An 18,239-nucleotide genomic window follows, 5' to 3' on the forward strand; every position below is an offset into this window, starting at 1 on the left:
TAACCATTAGCAAATTCATTTCCTCTTTTACTTCTCTATTAATGTTTCCTGGTCCAGGGGTCACCCAAACTTTTTTGAACATGGACCCCTATATAATTTTTCGAAATCTCCATCGATCCCCATAAAAGTAATTTTCAGTTAATTAAAATAATAAGTAATTATAAATAAGACCCCCATTCGACCCCTGGCTCGGATCGCCCCCTACTTTTGTTAAATAGACCCCTGGGGGTTTATATAGACCACTTTGGCTACCTCTGCTCTAGTCATTGGCACTCTACCTTTTTTCCTGCTTACCAACGGCGTTAAGCAGTCGTAACGGCAACAAAAGGGATACTTAGGTCATCATGAGGCGTAAGAAGATTTGAGATATACCAAGGGAGCCGGATGAATTTTGGGTTTGGAATGGCCGGTCCGGATGGGAATCAGGATTGGTCGAGAATGAAAAAATTATTATTGTTTTGATAACATAAAAGTTCCACGGTTTGTTTTTTGCATTTTCGCTGCAGTATTTGTAACACTCTAATACTGATAACACTGGCTATTTACAAACCAGATTAATCCCAAAGGTTTTTTGCTTTAATATATTTATCTCTTTTTAGTAATGCAGCTGAAAAAAAAAAATAGTATTAAGGTAAATATTACGTAACACGTAAGCTTTTTATAGCTTCCTTATACCGCCAAAGTAATGCACTTTAATGCGCCTTAAACTCGCTCTTATTCCTTTGATAACACGCTGGTTCTGTTACAGGATAATGGGAATCTCTGAGAGAATCAAGTGACACCGAATTTACCCGTGGGTTATTCTCTTCAGGATGTTAAAGGGGGGTGGGGGGTGGAGACAAAATTGCCATGGAGAGAGCATTATTCCCAATATGATGTTGCTTATAAGTCTTTGGGGTATGTTGTGCGCCGAACGCTGCACTATACTGCACACTCAATGACGTTTGTCCTTCTCTGCAGAATATTAAAACAGAATTTAATGTACTCGATGTCCTATGCTAGGAGGTAAAGTTGTGCTGGGTTAAGAGATTATTACGCTGTAAGCTAGCTTTAATGACGTAAAATTAAAGAATAGGGGAAAACCTATTGGTCAAAGCATACACATACACGAACGTATATTAAGGCAGTCTTAATCAAGCTCTTTTATCACAAAAAAAAAAAAAAAAATCAGGAAGAAGTTTACGAAAAGTTGATAAGAAATCCGCACAGATGACTTTCAAATAGAAATTAAAAACAGCCTCTAGGGTACTGCCTGAAACTCCAATAGCTGAGATAGCGCTATGAGCGAGGCTTAATGCGTGAGTTGCAAATCTGGTAGAACCGAGAACAGATTGAACAGGTTTATGTAGCCTAACCTTAATTATCTATTTATTTATTTGCCTTATTATTAAAATAATGAAATCTAAGTTATGTGCAACCTCACAGTTGCTATCATTTATTATTTTTACTCACTATTATTCTGATTATTTCTATATAATTTTATTTTTCTCCTTCATAACTAGGTGGCCAATTAAAACTTATTTTAAGTTGTAATCTCAGACTTTATTATTATTTATTATTTATTTTGCGAGAGCCAAGCTATTGTATAAATTGTTTTTGTTTTTTTAAAGATACGTAAATTTTTCTGACCATTTAAATGTGTAAGCTTTGCAACAAAACCCTTGCTACAGGACATTGTCCTTTTGTAACCAATAAATAAATAAATAAGTTATTTCCCTTATTATTATTTTAATTTAGGGCGCGACAAAAATCTGAGGTTATTGGCGCCCGGAGCTTTTTTCTCTGCTCTCTAGATGGATTAAACTAGGGCGGCCTCAAGGCCTACGCCACTGTGACCCCTTTGGATCTATTGTAGCTCAGTGCTCTCTAAGGGTACGTTCACAACGGAGCTGTGAGCATAGATGATAGCGGAGATGATAGCAGTGATGCATCAGCGATTATAGAATAACCTAGTACATTCTTATGTGAGCGTGCACAACGAAGCTTCGACTAGTGACTCATACGCGCTGCTATAAACGAGCATAGATGATAGAATTGAATTTTTCATTTTTCTGCTAGCTGAACTCCAGTATCGGAGCTTCAAAATGGACGTCGAAAAATTATTTAATGCTGTCTTTACTCATTATTTTTGGTTATTATTTTATTATTTACTTTTAAACAATATTTTGTTTTTTAAATCGTGCTTACATTTATTTTCATGTGTATTTATTTGTTGTTTTTTTTCAATAAAATCATTACTAACCTAAGAGTAATCACTAGTTTTTCTTCTATGGTTATAGGATTTCCATGACAATTTTTCCATTTTCTTAATTTTGACCTTATTTTTCCTAAAATATAGTCGAATGTGGGTGGACCCATCCTCACATATTCAAAAAAACGATCCGGATAATTTCTAAGTTCCTTATATAAATAGTGAAATTCGCCCAAAGTACTTCGTTTTTTATTTATGGGATGTACATGATATTTTCTTGAGCGTTTTTTCTTTAAAATATACCATTTTGTTGCTTCTTCACTACTCGGACATGTTGCATGTATCACAGCTCTGTTGTGCACACTAATCAGCGATTATATTTTACTCTATCAGTTATCATCTCTGCTATCATCTATACTCACAGTTCCGTTGTAAACGTACCCTAAGCACTGTCCATCACCAGTGAGCTGAACGAAGCTCCTAGATAGAGAAAATCTAAAAGACCAGCAGCTAGATTCTAACCCGAGATCTCTGCGTGGTAACCTAGTATGCTAACCACTAGCAAATCCCTTCCCTTTATTACTTGTCTATTAATTTTTAATTAAACTTCTCCAGTCATGGGCGCTCTACCTTTCCAGCACTACCTCTGCCTAGGAACAGCGTTAAGTAGTCCAGTGCACTAATCTTTTCAATCGTAATAAAATAAAATTATCCTTTTTGTTTTTAGATATTTTTTTAAACAATAAATCGATTTTATAATTCGATTAACAATTATTACTATACTACACAGGGTGTCCCAAGCTATTTTTCTCGGAAACTAAGATAGCTAGAAAAAAACTAAAAAATACGTGTTCCCTTAGTTTTTTCTTAGAAATCCAAATTTAATTTGTAAATTTTTTCGGTGCTTCCAGAAGCGAGATACAGGCACCAACTGCATTTTTTCAAATGGGGAGGTGTGGTTTTTATTTTAGAAATAGATTCCTCTATTTTTTTAAAGAAAAATTTACTCGAACGGTTTTTTTCTGTAAGCGATATTTTACAAGTTATGAATGAAAACATGATTCTTATAAGAAATGTCAAAATGATATTATAACGGTTTTTTGATAGAATAAGAAGAAAAGTACTATTTTATTATAAATTTTACTCCTCATTAATATTACAGATCATGCTCGAAATGGCAATTTGTAACCTTTGACTTCCTTATTTTAAGACAATCTACTTTAAAAATTGACTACTGGTCCATCTAAAAGAGTTTTCAATGAATTAAACGACTTGATAAACTAACACTGTTGAGTGCTCGTGAACACGTTTTCTTGTAAAAACAAACGTAATTTCTCATACGAAGATAAAAGGAATCCTGGAAAATGATATACCGATAGAAAGCCCACTAGACAAGGAAACTTTTATAAAAAGTGCCAGCACCTAGGTCTGATATTGATCACGGGATTAATGAGTTTTCTTAAAAATTTCTATTACTTTTATTTTCCCCAGCATTCGGAAGAAGATTGAGGTTGTTTGGAGAATAACTTATGCTTCAAAATGGCATCAATTTTTAGAAAATTCATCTGTCTTTCTAACTGTATTATCAGAATCGAATTCGGACTAAAACTTTCTGAGTAATAACATTTTTATTGGGAAAAAGTAATGATTTTAGGGAAAAAAAATTAAAGTGACGTCACTCAAGAACAGTGGAAAGTATGAAGTTCGTCAAAACGTCATTGAACTCTACTTTAGATGTACTACACACAGTAGGACATTACTTACTGGTTCATCCTGTATAAAAGGTTACTTTTACGATGGGGGGCGTCAGAAAAGCAAAAAACGGAATGAGTTAGGAGGCGGTAAGACTGTTTCAAAAGTTTGGTAACATTCAAAAGTAAACGGAAGACTTCTTATAAGGAAACAGGCTTTGGTTTAACATTCTTTTTTTTTGCAATTACAGTGAAAGTAGTTAGTCTGGTTTAATATGTGCTTCACTACGTAGTACACACTTTGGAGCTCGGTGGGCTGTCTAAGCTTGGTGGGGAGCTTAGCAATCAGTTTTTAGGAATTAAAGGGGAATATTTGCATTTACTATACACACTGGTCAATCTCTAAGTATTTGCATAAATTAAAAATTGCAAAATATTCGCTGAGATGGTTAAAAAGAAATGTGTTGCAAAGACACAGATCAGATTTGGTCAGCAATACTCGAGTATTTTTTATTTTACCCGTAGTAGCAAGTAGCATGTTACCGTATGTCTCATACGGTGAGTGTCCCCAGCAAGTTTACTGTGGGGCGACAAAATGCACTCTCACACGGTGAGTGTCCTCAGCAAGTTTACTGTGGGGCGATAAAATGCACTCTCACACGGTGAGTGTCCTCAGCAAGTTTACTGTGGGGCGACAAAATGATTGATTAAAGATGAAAGGTTTTCCCCAAATTTCATTCATAATTTTTCATTCATTTTTTTACCAAAGCTTTCGGACTTAGAATGACTAAGGTCTTCTTCAGGGCTTACACTTATTAAAAATTTTACTATTTTCTACTGTGTTTACGTCAAAGGTTGATGTGTCTTCTATCTTGTTTATTTAAAGACTATTAAAAATTAAAAAAATATAATTGTCAATAAGCATAAGTCCTTGAAGATGACCTAGTACCTAAAGCTTGGTAAAAAATAATTAGTAAAATTGACAATAATCTTTCTTCCTTTTGAAGCAATTAATCGTTCACCTAAAATGATAAACAGTTCATAAATAATTCTAAAATCATAAAATGAAGTTAAGGTCTCTACACCAGACTGCAGACAATTTAAAACATTTATTCGAAAATAGACCACGAAAAATGCGTTCATAGTGAACACTTATTCTAAAAAATTGACAAATTTCTTATCTTCTCACCGCAGGAAAAAAAAAATGGAATACAAAAAATACACAACTTAGATAATTAACAAAATAAATCAAAACTAATTATGAATTAAATCAAATCGATTATTTCAGCCGTGGGAATGTGTTTACTATCAAAAGAATTGTAGTACTCTGCCTACGTGGAATATTTAAAACAAACGATGATGTTAGTGTTCAAACTAAACGTCATGCCCATTTCCGGCGTGACTAGCTATTTAAAGTTCAGTTGGTACCAATTGGAAATTAGAGCAATAAATGTAATGAATTAGATTTAATTGGAAAAAGCAATTCATTATAAAAATTGTAAAATAATTGAGAATTTTTTGAAACCTAACACATAAAGCAAACATAATTCTAAGCATTACAAAACTTTGACATGCAGAACGATAAGGGTACTTGCGAGGGTCGTTTGAAAAGTCCGTGCAAAAATAAAAACTACTTAATTTTTTGGGGTAAACCTTTTTTATTTTTCAACATAGTCTCCTTTTAGGCTTATACACTTCGTCCAACGCTGCTCTAGTTTGTTGATCCCTTCCGAATAATAGGATTTGTCCAAGCCTGAAAAACAGCCATTCGTTTCTGCAATCACCTCCTCGTTTGAATAAAATCTTTTTCCCGCCAGCCATTTCTTCATATTGGGGAACAAATAGTAGTCCGAGGGAGCCAAGTCTGGAGAATAGGGGGGATGTGAAACGAGTTGGAACCCTATTTCCATTAATTTTGCGACCACAACTGCTGAGGTGTGAGCTGGTGCGTTGTCGTGATGGAAAAGGACTTTTTTGTGGGCCAATCGTGGGCGTTTTTCTTGCAGCTCCGTTTTCAAACGGTCCAATAACGATGAATAATAAATATGCACCTGTAATAGTTTTACCCTTTTCCAGATAGTCGATGAGGATTATTCCTTGCGAATCCCAAAAGACAGTCGCCATAATCTTTCCGGCCGAAGGAACGGTCTTCGCCTTTTTTGGCCTAGATTCCCCCTTGGTAACCCATTGTTTAGATTGTTCTTTGGTCTCAGGAGTGTAGTGATGTATCCATGTTTCATCCACAGTGACGAAACGACGCTTAAAGTCCTGCGGATTCTTCCGGAACTGCTGCAAACCGTCAATTGCAACACTTCACACGATTTCGTTTTTGGTCAAGCGTGAGCAATCGCGGCACCCATCTTGCGGATAGCTTTGTCATGTCCAAATGTTGATGCAAAATATTATGTACCCGTTCATTCGAGATGGCCACAGCACTAGCAATCTCACGCACCTTCACTCTTCTGTCATCCATCACCATATCATGGATTTTATCAATGATTTCTGGAGTAGTAACCTCAACAGGGCGTCCAGAACGTTCAGCGTCACTTGTGCCCATATGGCCATTCCGAAAATTTTGAAACCACTTATAAACTGTTCTAATCGAAGGTGCAGAGTCACCATAATGTTTATCAAGCTTCTCTTAAGTCTCCTCAGGCGTTTTGCCTTTCATAAAGTAGTGTTTAATCAACACACGAAATTCTTTTTCGTCCATTTTTTTGAAAATCACTCGACTTCCTCGATTCAAACGAATGCCAAACACAAAGAAATAGACCGATCTGGCTGAAACTTGGTGTGTGTTCTTCCAAGAGATGCTACTAACTAAACATAACCTCGATACGCGCCAGTAGTGCTAGCTCTCTGACTTTGCACGGACTTTTCAAACGATCCTCGTACATTCTACATCTCTGGTAATGAATTTCAAATTTCTCAAATATTTAAGAAATACTGAAAGATTCTGGCCAATTTGTCATAAATTTATGTATTTGTGTTAATGCTTCAGAGCTGTGCTACAATCTGTCCAACTTACCACAAATAGAAATAATAAAAAACAAACCTCTTTTAGTCAATTGACAACACTAACTTGTCACAATCAAGAACATTTAAAAAAACCAACCACTTGAGACCAAAGACCCTAATCTTTAAGACAAACACTCACAGTATAAATAAAAAATTATAACATTTAAAAGTATAAGCCCTGAAGATGATCAACTCCATAGGTTAAAAAGCTTGGCATTAATTCAAATAAAAAACCCAAATTTTTGACTAAAATTGGGAAATCAATCTTTTTTCCTTTAAAAAAAATTAGATACTTTTTTAATACGATTATTAGTTGTATGTAAAGAGAGAACACTACCCAAGGACTGAATAAAATTTCTAAATAACAATTAAAAAACCTGATATCGATATATTTGCTTCGTCATGCAATCCTTAAGTATCGATATTTTCGCAGAAATCTTTCTAAGGATAGAATAAACTGAAGATGTATGAACTTGATTTGCACTGTATGAATTGTTAGCGACAAGACGAGAACTGACGTAACAATCCTTCAATCGATTATAATGTGAAATTGAATAAATTATATCGAGTACATTACAAATAAAATATGAATGGATTCTAAATCGATTTCTTTTAAGTAAACAATAGGAAATAGGCAAAAGTTTTTAACTTAAAACAATATTCTTTTATTTTTTTATTAACAAAGAATATATTTTACAAAATATATTCTTTGTTAAACTGAATTTTAATTCAATTTCGGGGGGGGGGCTGCTGATTGTAAAGGCTTTGCCTTAAAGGTTATTATTAAGAGGAAAGCTGATAGTTACTTTCCTAACATACTTATAACTGAAGTTTAAGCTTTCTTAGTAAAGCTTTAACTTTTTAAAAGTAGGCTGTACTCAAATTTGCACAAGAATTAAATAAAAGCAAAATGGCACTTACTTTTTTTCCACATTACCAAGGCGACCTGAAAACAAATATTTCCAATGAAAAATATAAATCCGACAAAAAAATCTGACAGATTCACAATAATTAGCAACAATGTGTACATTATGCACTCATAAAAGAAAAAAGGTTCATACTGTTGTATATTTTATAAGTTTTGTAATAACTATACGGTGTACCTAACAATGGAAATTTTAAGAGTCATTATTGAGAAAATCTCAAAATATTGAAACGAAGTTTTGATAGAAAGGCACTTCCGGACTTTAAAAAACATTTTTTTTTGAAATTCATTCTTATATTTGATTTTTATTAACATTATTCTGGAATTTTTTAATGATTTTTGGGGGAATATTGCGGTGCGGTCGATAAATTCACAAATAAATTTCTTTCTTCATACCAACGTTTCGGTAAATATGTTTACCTTCTTCAGGGTCTGTACGAAAAGGGATGTTACACAAATATAGATACAAAACTGAGTAAAATGAATTTTTTTGAAATTTTCTAGAAAAAAATATTTAGAAAATGACTTATATTTTAAAATTTTTGGAGTTAATTTCATTCACCGCCTCATTATTCATTCGCACCTCAATATTTCCAAAAATAATCAATTAAAAATGGTCGAAAAAACCAAAACTATCATTATTATATCAGGAAGCAAGGCAATAATGGCACTCAACAGAAATGTTAGATCATCATTCTGTCCTAAAAGTGCATTTAAATCGAAATGTTAAAATATATAAAAATAGATTTGCAATAAATGAATTAAAGCGAAATATCGAATTTAAATTTGCTGAGATCTAATGTACGAGGGTCGTTTGAAAAGTCCGTGCAAAGTCAGAGAGATAGCACTACTGGCGCGTATCGAGGTTATGTTTAGTTAGTAGCATCTCTTGGAAGAACACACACCAAGTTTCAGCCAGATCGGTCTATTTCTTTGTGTTTGGCATTCGTTTGAATCGAGGAAGTCGAGTGATTTTCAAAAAATGGACGAAAAAGAATTTCGTGTGTTGATTAAACACTACTTTATGAAAGGCAAAACGCCTCAGGAGACTAAAGAGAAGCTTGATAAACATTATGGTGACTCTGCACCTTCGATTAGAACAGTTTATAAGTGGTTTCACAATTTTCGGAGTGGCCATATGGGCACAAGTGACGCTGAACGTTCTGGACGCCCTGTTGAGGTTACTACTCCAGAAATCATTGATAAAATCCATGATATGGTGATGGATGACAGAAGAGTGAAGGTGCGTGAGATTGCTAGTGCTGTGGGCATCTCGAATGAACGGGTACATAATATTTTGCATCAACATTTGGACATGACAAAGCTATCCGCAAGATGGGTGCCGCGATTGCTCACGCTTGACCAAAAACGAAATCGTGTGAAGTGTTGCAAGGACGGTTTGCAGCTGTTCCAGAAGAATCCGCAGGACTTTAAGCGTCGTTTCGTCACTGTGGATGAAACATGGATACATCACTACACTCCTGAGACCAAAGAACAATCTAAACAATTGGTTACCAAGGGGGGAATCTGCGCCAAAAAAGGCGAAGACCGTTCCTTCGGCCGGAAAGATTATGGCGACTGTCTTTTGGGATTCGCAAGGAATAATCCTCATCGACTATCTGGAAAAGGGTAAAACTATTACAGGTGCATATTTATTATTCATCGTTATTGGACCGTTTGAAAACCGAGCTGCAAGAGAAACGCCCACGATTGGCCCACAAAAAAGTCCTTTTTCATCACGACAACGCACCAGCTCACACCTCAGCAGTTGTGGTCGCAAAATTAATGGAAATTCCAACTCGTTTCACATCCCCCCTATTCTCCAGACTTGGCTCCCTCGGACTACTATTTGTTCCCCAATATGAAGAAATGGCTGGCGGGAAAAAGATTTTATTCAAACGAGGAGGTGATTGCAGAAACGAATGGCTATTTTTCAGACTTGGACAAATCCTATTATTCGGAAGGGATCAACAAATTAGAGCAGCGTTGGACGAAGTGTATAAGCCTAAAAGGAGACTATGTTGAAAAATAAAAAAGGTTTACCCCAAAAAATTAAGTAGTTTTTATATTTTATAAGACTTTTATAAACGACCCTCGTATTAAGTAAAGAACAAGTGTGTACAGTTCCTTCCATCAGCTCCTTCTATCCACTGAATTCTAATAACTTAAAAAAAAAAAACTAGCAATTTTTACTAATTTTAATTCTCACACATTAATAGAAAGGAACTGTAATTCCATTAATTGGAAGAACAAGCTAACAGACGGTTGCTAATCAGACCAACTTTTATATAATCTTCATAAAAACAACGATAAAGATAAACTGGTTGAATATGTAATTCAATTTTAAACGTCATTTACTTCGTCTGCAATTTGACCTGTCTTCCGGCTTTCATGTATCTTCAGAGGTTACTGGATCAGTAAATAAAAGAAAATAATTTTGAGTAAAACATAACCCCAATCTAATAGATATCTACTTCAAAATTAAGGAAAATTAAAAATCAGTTATAATATATATATGCTTAAGGCTTTTAGCAAGCTGAAGAAATAAGCAATTTTAAAAAGACAAGACTTTTACAACTAGAAGGCGTCCAAATATACCTATTTACCGTTACTATTTACAACCTCCTATTTGTTACCTTCCTTCAGAGGGAAATCGTATAATAGTGAGGAATTTCAAAGTTTTTCAAGTCAAATGTAAACCCTGTGTGGGTGACCCACATTTTTTTCACATACCATTTAATAATAAACGTAACAAATAATTTATTAAAAATAAATAGATGGGGTTATAATTAATAAAATATGAGAATATTATTTTAAAAAAGAATTTAGCTATTAAAACGTTCATTACAATTAAAATATCAAATCTTTTAAAGTGTTTGTTTTTACCAATCCTGGTAAATTGCTAAGTGTTTTGGCGTTATTTTTGATTGTTTTTTCCAGATAAACAAATCTTATACTATCAAATTGTATTTGTCTTCTATCTAAATTTGAACAAAAAAAATCAATTTAAATGTACCAAGAACTGAGAAATTTCATTAATAGTTTGTATTTCCTTTGAAAAGAAATTGTTTACATGTGAAATTATGGTTACAATTGGAATCATTAGAGAAAGAAATAAGGAACCATATTACGGGCTAATTCCTAATGAATCCCTGCTACTTAATTAAAATGTTAACTAGCCCAAATCTTTTTGATTCCTTTGATTCTCTTAGTGAGAGTAGGGCACATTCTCTGGTTCTGAGTTTCTACCTGAAATACGAGGGTCGTTTGAAAAGTCCGTGCAAAGTCAGAGAGATAGCACTACTGGCGCGTATCGAGGTTATGTTTAGTTAGTAGCATCTCTTGGAAGAACACACACCAAGTTTCAGCCAGATCGGTCTATTTCTTTGTGTTTGGCATTCGTTTGAATCGAGGAAGTCGAGTGATTTTCAAAAAATGGACGAAAAAGAATTTCGTGTGTTGATTAAACACTACTTTATGAAAGGCAAAACGCCTGAGGAGACTTAAGAGAAGCTTGATAAACATTATGGTGACTCTGCACCTTCGATTAGAACAGTTTATAAGTGGTTTCAAAATTTTCGGAATGGCCATATGGGCACAAGTGACGCTGAACGTTCTGGACGCCCTGTTGAGGTTACTACTCCAGAAATCATTGATAAAATCCATGATATGGTGATGGATGACAGAAGAGTGAAGGTGCGTGAGATTGCTAGTGCTGTGGGCATCTCGAATGAACGGGTACATAATATTTTGCATCAACATTTGGACATGACAAAGCTATCCGCAAGATGGGTGCCGCGATTGCTCACGCTTGACCAAAAACGAAATCGTGTGAAGTGTTGCAATTGACGGTTTGCAGCAGTTCCGGAAGAATCCGCAGGACTTTAAGCGTCGTTTCGTCACTGTGGATGAAACATGGATACATCACTACACTCCTGAGACCAAAGAACAATCTAAACAATGGGTTACCAAGGGGGAATCTGCGCCAAAAAAGGCGAAGACCGTTCCTTCGGCCGGAAAGATTATGGCGACTGTCTTTTAAGATTCGCAAGGAATAATCCTCATCGACAATCTGGAAAAGGGTAAAACTATTTCAGGGGCATATTATTCATCGTTATTGGACCGTTTGAAAACCGAGCTGCAAGAAAAACGCCCACGATTGGCCCACAAAAAAGTCCTTTTCCATCACGACAACGCACCAGCTCACACCTCAGCAGTTGTGGTCGCAAAATTAATGGAAATAGGGTTCCAACTCGTTTCACATCCCCCCTATTCTCCAGACTTGGCTCCCTCGGACTACTATTTGTTCCCCAATATGAAGAAATGGCTAGCGGGAAAAAGATTTTATTCAAACGAGGAGGTGATTGCAGAAACGAATGGCTATTTTTCAGACTTGGACAAATCCAAGTCCAATTATTCGGAAGGGATCAACAAACTAGAGCAGCGTTGGACGAAGTGTATAAGCCTAAAAGGAGACTATGTTGAAAAATAAAAAAGGTTTACCCCCAAAAATTAAGTAGTTTTTATATTTTATAAGACTTTTCAAACGACCCTCGTATGTGCTTCCGAGATGTCTTGAGCTAGAAAATGCAATTTTGACAAATTGGTCTCCCTCTCATTCTCTCTCGTCTTTAGCCTCCACCCACTTCATAATTCTTGGTTAGGTTGAATGCGAAGTACAGAAGGAAGTATCTCCAGTTCATACTCTTCAGGTATCAACATCCTCAATATATACACCATCAGGGCTCAATTTGATCTTTAGAAACACCAGGAGTAGTCAAAACACAATTCCATATTTCTCCGTTCAGATCAAGTTATTTGCAAAAATTGATTCCTAATTCAATCCTCTTTATTCTGGAACATTTTATCTCCCATCATTAATCTACAAAAACTATAATGCTGATTTCAAATTACAATCAACTCGCTTCAAATTTAAATATTTAATATTTCTGTAGCAATATCATTTCACCCTGATTATGTATTTCTCAAAAAATGTGCAAACAAGTTTCAATAATTTTAAGAATAAAAATATAATTCATGAGAAAGCCACAAAGTTTGCAGCTTATATTTCAATTAAATTAAATTAAATAGAAAAATAATTTATTAGAAGCTTCAAAGAAAATCTTTTCCCATAAACGTAAATAAACAACATAATTAAATAAAAAAAAAAAACACCTGTTTGGTTAATGTCTAAAAAAAAATGTAATTAATTTTTGAATTAATATGTTCAGTTGTTAATTAAATAAGCAACACAAAGATGCGTACGCATTTTATAACTCTGTATTTTTTTTTTTAAATCAATGAATACTCCTTTTTTAATTATTTATCCATGTATGGCAGGGGTCGGCAACCCGCGGCTTGCGAGCCGCATGCGGCTCTTTTATCCAAATTTTGTGGCTCTTCAGCCTGTCCAAATTATAAATTGTACATTTCAATTTTATTGGAACAAATGAAAATTTCATTTATTAAAGTAAAGATAGTTTTTCAAAAAAAGAATTTTAAATGTGATAGGTTTGAAATTGAAGAGTATTATTGTATATTAAAATACAGTACGTAATATATAGGACTGCCTCCATTTTCATTCTAACACAGGTTTAGTTATTATTTATTCGTTTATTTACTTTGCAATATGTGAAAATAAATATATAAAATTGTCAAAGTGGGTGTTTTTCAACGTTACAGCTTTTTCATGCAGTTTTTGTCCACATCAACCCTTTTACCAATGTTCTACCGGACAGTTTTAAAACATTCAGTTGTTATTGAATATCATAAAATAATAAATTCTGAATACAAATGATCTACAGAGTTTTTTACATTATCATCCTTGCGGCTCTTAGTAAGATTTATTAAAATTATTTAAGAAGAAATGGCTCTTTACTTAAAATAGGTTGCCGACCCCTGATGTATGGCATTGATTGGTTAGATTTTGTGAAGGTTTCTTTTGCATATGATTTATACAATAACCTCTAGTAATTTTTACAGTTTCCTTTATACACTTCTAACCTGAAAATGTATCTACTAACTGTTTGTGAAATAATTTACGTAAAAAAAATGAATTTTGGTCTGTTTCTGCTAGTAAAAAGTTCTATGATTTATAGTTCCTTAGTTTCCCGCTTTCTCTTAGTTAGACTTCCAGATACTTTGAAACAAAGAACCTGCTCTAATATTCGTCCCTTCCATGGAGATTCTGTCTTTCTTCTCTGTTCTGGAGAAGAACTTGATTCTTAGCATCAACTCCTCTTTCCATACGTTGTAAATTTTCTAACAACTTCTCTTCGCAGTCTGCTGTTATAACTAGATCATCAGCAATTGCTAAGGCGGCTGACTTCCGGTGTCCTCCAAGTCGTGTAGCTATGGTTCTCCACTTACACTCCTTGACATCATCATCATCCATAGGAGCAACTAAGTACACAGGGCTCCTCATCACTCACGATAAAAATAATTGAATAAGAACTATCAGTAATAAAGCTGGTGATAAATCTATCCGGTAATGATGAACAAATTTTGCATTAAAGACCCTTAAGTACTATAAAGCAATAATCACAAATGGAAAGCAAACATTGCGCATGCGCAGGAGGTTGCAAAAAGTGGCAGCCTCTAAATGTATTTGCAACGTTCAGGCTTCATTTATAACTTGAAATTACTTCTTTTCTTTATCTTTTTTTAATATTTTGGTTAGACTTTGAGCCAAATTCTCGAACGATATTACGAACAATATATTTTTTTTTAAACAATCCGAATAATCAAATCGAAAAACTAGTTTCAGAAAAGAGATACACTTTTTAAAGTTGAATTTTTTCAATTGATTATGTATACAACACTTAGAATAAAGTGTTTTGTTTTTTTAGTACGGACTTGATAAAAAATGTAAGCCACTATTGAGAATATTTTTACAACATTCATGAACTAGAAAATATTGCTGAATTCATTTATTTATTTATTTATTATTGCAAGAAGAGGTGTACTCCTATAAATACAGTCCCGGGGGCAAACAACACATTCACGTTAAGGGGGGCGGATTAAAATTAAAGAGAACTAGCTTGCTTCTGATCGGAAAAATTAAAATTTGCAAGACTCGTGTAAATACGAGAAAAATCAATATAGTTGATGATGATTTTTACCGCTTCTGCAATTATAACTGTGCACTAAATGCATCATATTATGCAATAGATTTAGGGCATACACTTCACTCAAAAAAGAGAACTTCAAAGACGCTTAGAGATAGATGCTCCCTTAGAGACTGAGAAAAAGTTCATAAAAGTGTCCATAGAATAGTTTTTTTAAATAAAAGTCTAAAGCTTATTTTTGTAAAGTAAGTTTGCAAAATTTAAAGTAAACCTTTGGTTGAAGTCTAGTTTGGTAAGGCCTTACTGTGCAACTTTCTCCACCAATTATCGTGTATTATCCTTTCAAATCTCACCTCTTATATCTCCCTAATCACCTTTTTGACATTTATTATTAATTTTCTACGGCAAGAATTCAACAAATAAACGTATTAAGGAGTACCCAAAAAATATTTAACAATAAACTCTTGGGGAACTAATAGGATTTGCTATAACAATACATCCATGGATATGGTTTTTATAAAAAACGCAGGGAGAGATTTGTTTAGGGTTTAGTAACAAAGATCTGCCTAAAGTCCACTCGGAAATACTTAAAATAGTTGGGTATGGACTGGATACGGCTAGATACTTAACAGTGATTTCGGAAGATAAAATAGGAAACCTATAGAGTAGTATGTAAGTACGTGAGATTGTAGCCTGCAGAGAGGGTGCCTAAAAGGATTCTCTGCGTGCCTAAAAAAATGTTTGGCACCTAAAATCCATATAGAATGGGCTTTGTGGGAATTAGGTCGCCTTCTAATTATACTGCAATTAGCAAAAGGGTTCATTAACCCAAGCAGTAGCATACATCAGATGACTTTTGTAGCCCTCTGAATTTGTGGATATTGGATATTTCATAAATTATGGGTACTTTGTAATATTGGGCTAGGTGCCTTCAGAGGCCACAAGAAGTGGATAGTGAATATCCCTTAAGCGGGAGCAGTAATGGTTTTTTTAAGTTAATACATTTTCTTAAATTTATTTGATTGCCTAGGATACTATGAGAGGACTAGAACCTCTTTATTAGGCGTTAGACGCAGAATAATTTGCATTTCTAGTTCGTGCAAGAATTTGCGGGTAGAAGTGGACTAGACTAGTGGACATCAGGGAGTTTGTCTTACCTTTCGGTTATCTCAACCAGAAAACACTAACAGTTATCCAAATATTCCAAAAAAGTACACAAATTATAAAGCCAGCAGCATGCTTTTGGCATTTGCTTGCCCACAACCTAATACTATCAAATTATACTCTGGTAATACCACAATTACACTTCAGAGACGCCAACATTCATGAAAAATCACAGGCACTAATGTAAGCCACAACAAATCATTTAGGTCGCAATGATTTATTTGTTTTTGTATCCTTTCCCTCTACATCAAGAAAATTAGCTCTAGAATACCTATAAATTTAGATTCACAAGTAGTTTCTTCATTGGTAAGGACCCTACTGAAAAGTAGGTCGTCCAAAATATTTCTTTAAGGCATATTTGCGAAAATCAGAAAAATCTTTTCAATTAGATATTATCAGTCAACTAGATTTTTACTTATTTTAGGTTTGAGAATTCATAAGTTGTTTCCTCGTCGTTCTTTTAAAGAGAAATTACTTTGACAACCGGCAACCAGTGTCATTTCTTATTTAATAAACTTTGAAATCGGAATTAACAGATTAAAAGAAGAATCTTAATTCTTCGTAAAATTTAGATAACTGTCTTAAGGCTGGACTGCCCAAAAAATTAGTAAATATAATTTTAAAAAACAAAGAAACAAAAAAAGAGTGAAGATAATTTAAAAAAATAAGAAAAGCTAAACTCATCCAAAACATCTAAAATTCAATGTCTTTTAAATTTCTCAATGTTTTATTCAAGATTAAATAATTTACCGTCTCAGGTCAGATATACAGGTATGAATAAAAAGAACTCACGAAGGAATATATTAACGATAATAATAATAATAAAAAACAGTCACCTAGAGAAGAGAATTGTTAGTGATTATGGGTACCTATTACTATTAACACCTTGACCTTAGCTAATTGGGTTAATTTAACCGAAATGTGTGCACATATTCTCCGGATAAAAAAGTTCTGAAATCACTCTTAATCGATTAAAAAAAAGTTAATTTTTTCCTCTTCAATAAAAAACTGTTCTTACAAAATCTCATCTCAAATGAGACTGATAAAAAAAACTCACATGGTTTTAATGTGATAAAGCAAGTGATAACTGATAACACATTCACTTACCTTATAATGTTATCGTTGCGCTGAATTATTCCAAATTTCTTTTAAATAATGAAGTAAATTTTTGGGAATATTAAAATGATAGTAATGAGATAAAAACGGATCAATTATAGTGATTCACTTGTAAACAAATAAAAAAAAAACTAGTTCGGCTACCGTAATATATAATATAAAAATCGAATTCCCAAGAAATGTATTACTTATTTTCGGAAACTTTGTGAATATCTTGGAAGAGCAGACGTGTTATTCACGTTCCGGACCTTACTTTGCCAAACGTCAAGAATGAAGGAAATTTGCTTCCATTTCTACTCTACATTGAATCCCCCTCCATTGGGGCACCCCTCCATTTTCATTCCAACTACTGAAAGCAAGTTAACCAACATAAAACTCTTAAATTTCCCTCATCCTGATAGAACAATGTTGAACAAAAATTAAATTTAGAACATTTGTATGACCTTATATTAAATTCTAATAATTATCATAAATTTTCTACGAATTAATATGAAATATGTGTAATGTTCAAAACCATGCTTAAGCATAATCTCAGGTGTGGGCATTCATGTGATTTATTTTAGAAAACTGTTTCCAATAAAAGTCATTAAACTGCATATATGTAAACAGTGTTTGCTTTGTTTGAGAACATCTCAAGAAACTGGAATATCCATCCAGTAATATGGTACTCTCAATTGAGAGGTTTAGATCAGACACCTTGGCGCTCACTAACGTGTAATAACGTTCAAAGTCGAGATGTGCAAAACAGAATAGCGGCGGGATATAAACCGACAGATATGTGTGGCTTTCATACTAGTTGAGGTTATAAAAGAAATGAAAGATAGCAGAAGGGAGGGAGCATTAAGAACGGTACATGGATCGTACAAAAAAATTGGGATTTGCTGGATCAGAAAGAACCAAGTTCTTAGAAATCTTTACAAGGAAGCTAGACATGAGAACTTGGTAGCATCAATAAAACCAAATAGACACCGCTGTTTGAATATCTTTAACGTTTGGACAGCATTCACGGATCAAGAAGACATAGAGAAGCGACACAGGAGAGCTCACTGGCATTGAGTTCTACAGCA

At 34.1% G+C, this 18,239-nt stretch overlaps 1 protein-coding gene across 2 annotated transcripts in view; it reads right to left on the minus strand.

Annotated features, from left to right (window-relative positions):
- Cpr (Cytochrome P450 reductase) overlaps nt 1-17,508 on the minus strand; it is a 79,651-nt gene extending 62,143 nt beyond the window's left edge. Inside the window, exons 1-2 of one of the 2 annotated variants that reach the window (XM_074115394.1) lie at nt 17,164-17,508; nt 7,822-7,846 (exon numbers count right to left, since the gene is read on the minus strand). In XM_074115394.1, coding sequence (XP_073971495.1) covers nt 7,822-7,834 — 13 coding nt within the window. In that variant the 5' untranslated portion in view covers nt 7,835-7,846; nt 17,164-17,508. The remainder of the gene's footprint in view (nt 1-7,821; nt 7,847-17,163) is intronic. The other variant, XM_074115395.1, reaches the window with a different exon arrangement.
- Between the last annotated feature and the right edge of the window lie 731 nt (nt 17,509-18,239).

Source organism: Rhodnius prolixus, unplaced genomic scaffold, assembly GCF_049639745.1.
Source record: "Rhodnius prolixus isolate KJV_2025 unplaced genomic scaffold, Rpr scaffold_13, whole genome shotgun sequence".
Lineage (NCBI taxonomy): Eukaryota > Metazoa > Arthropoda > Insecta > Hemiptera > Reduviidae > Rhodnius > Rhodnius prolixus.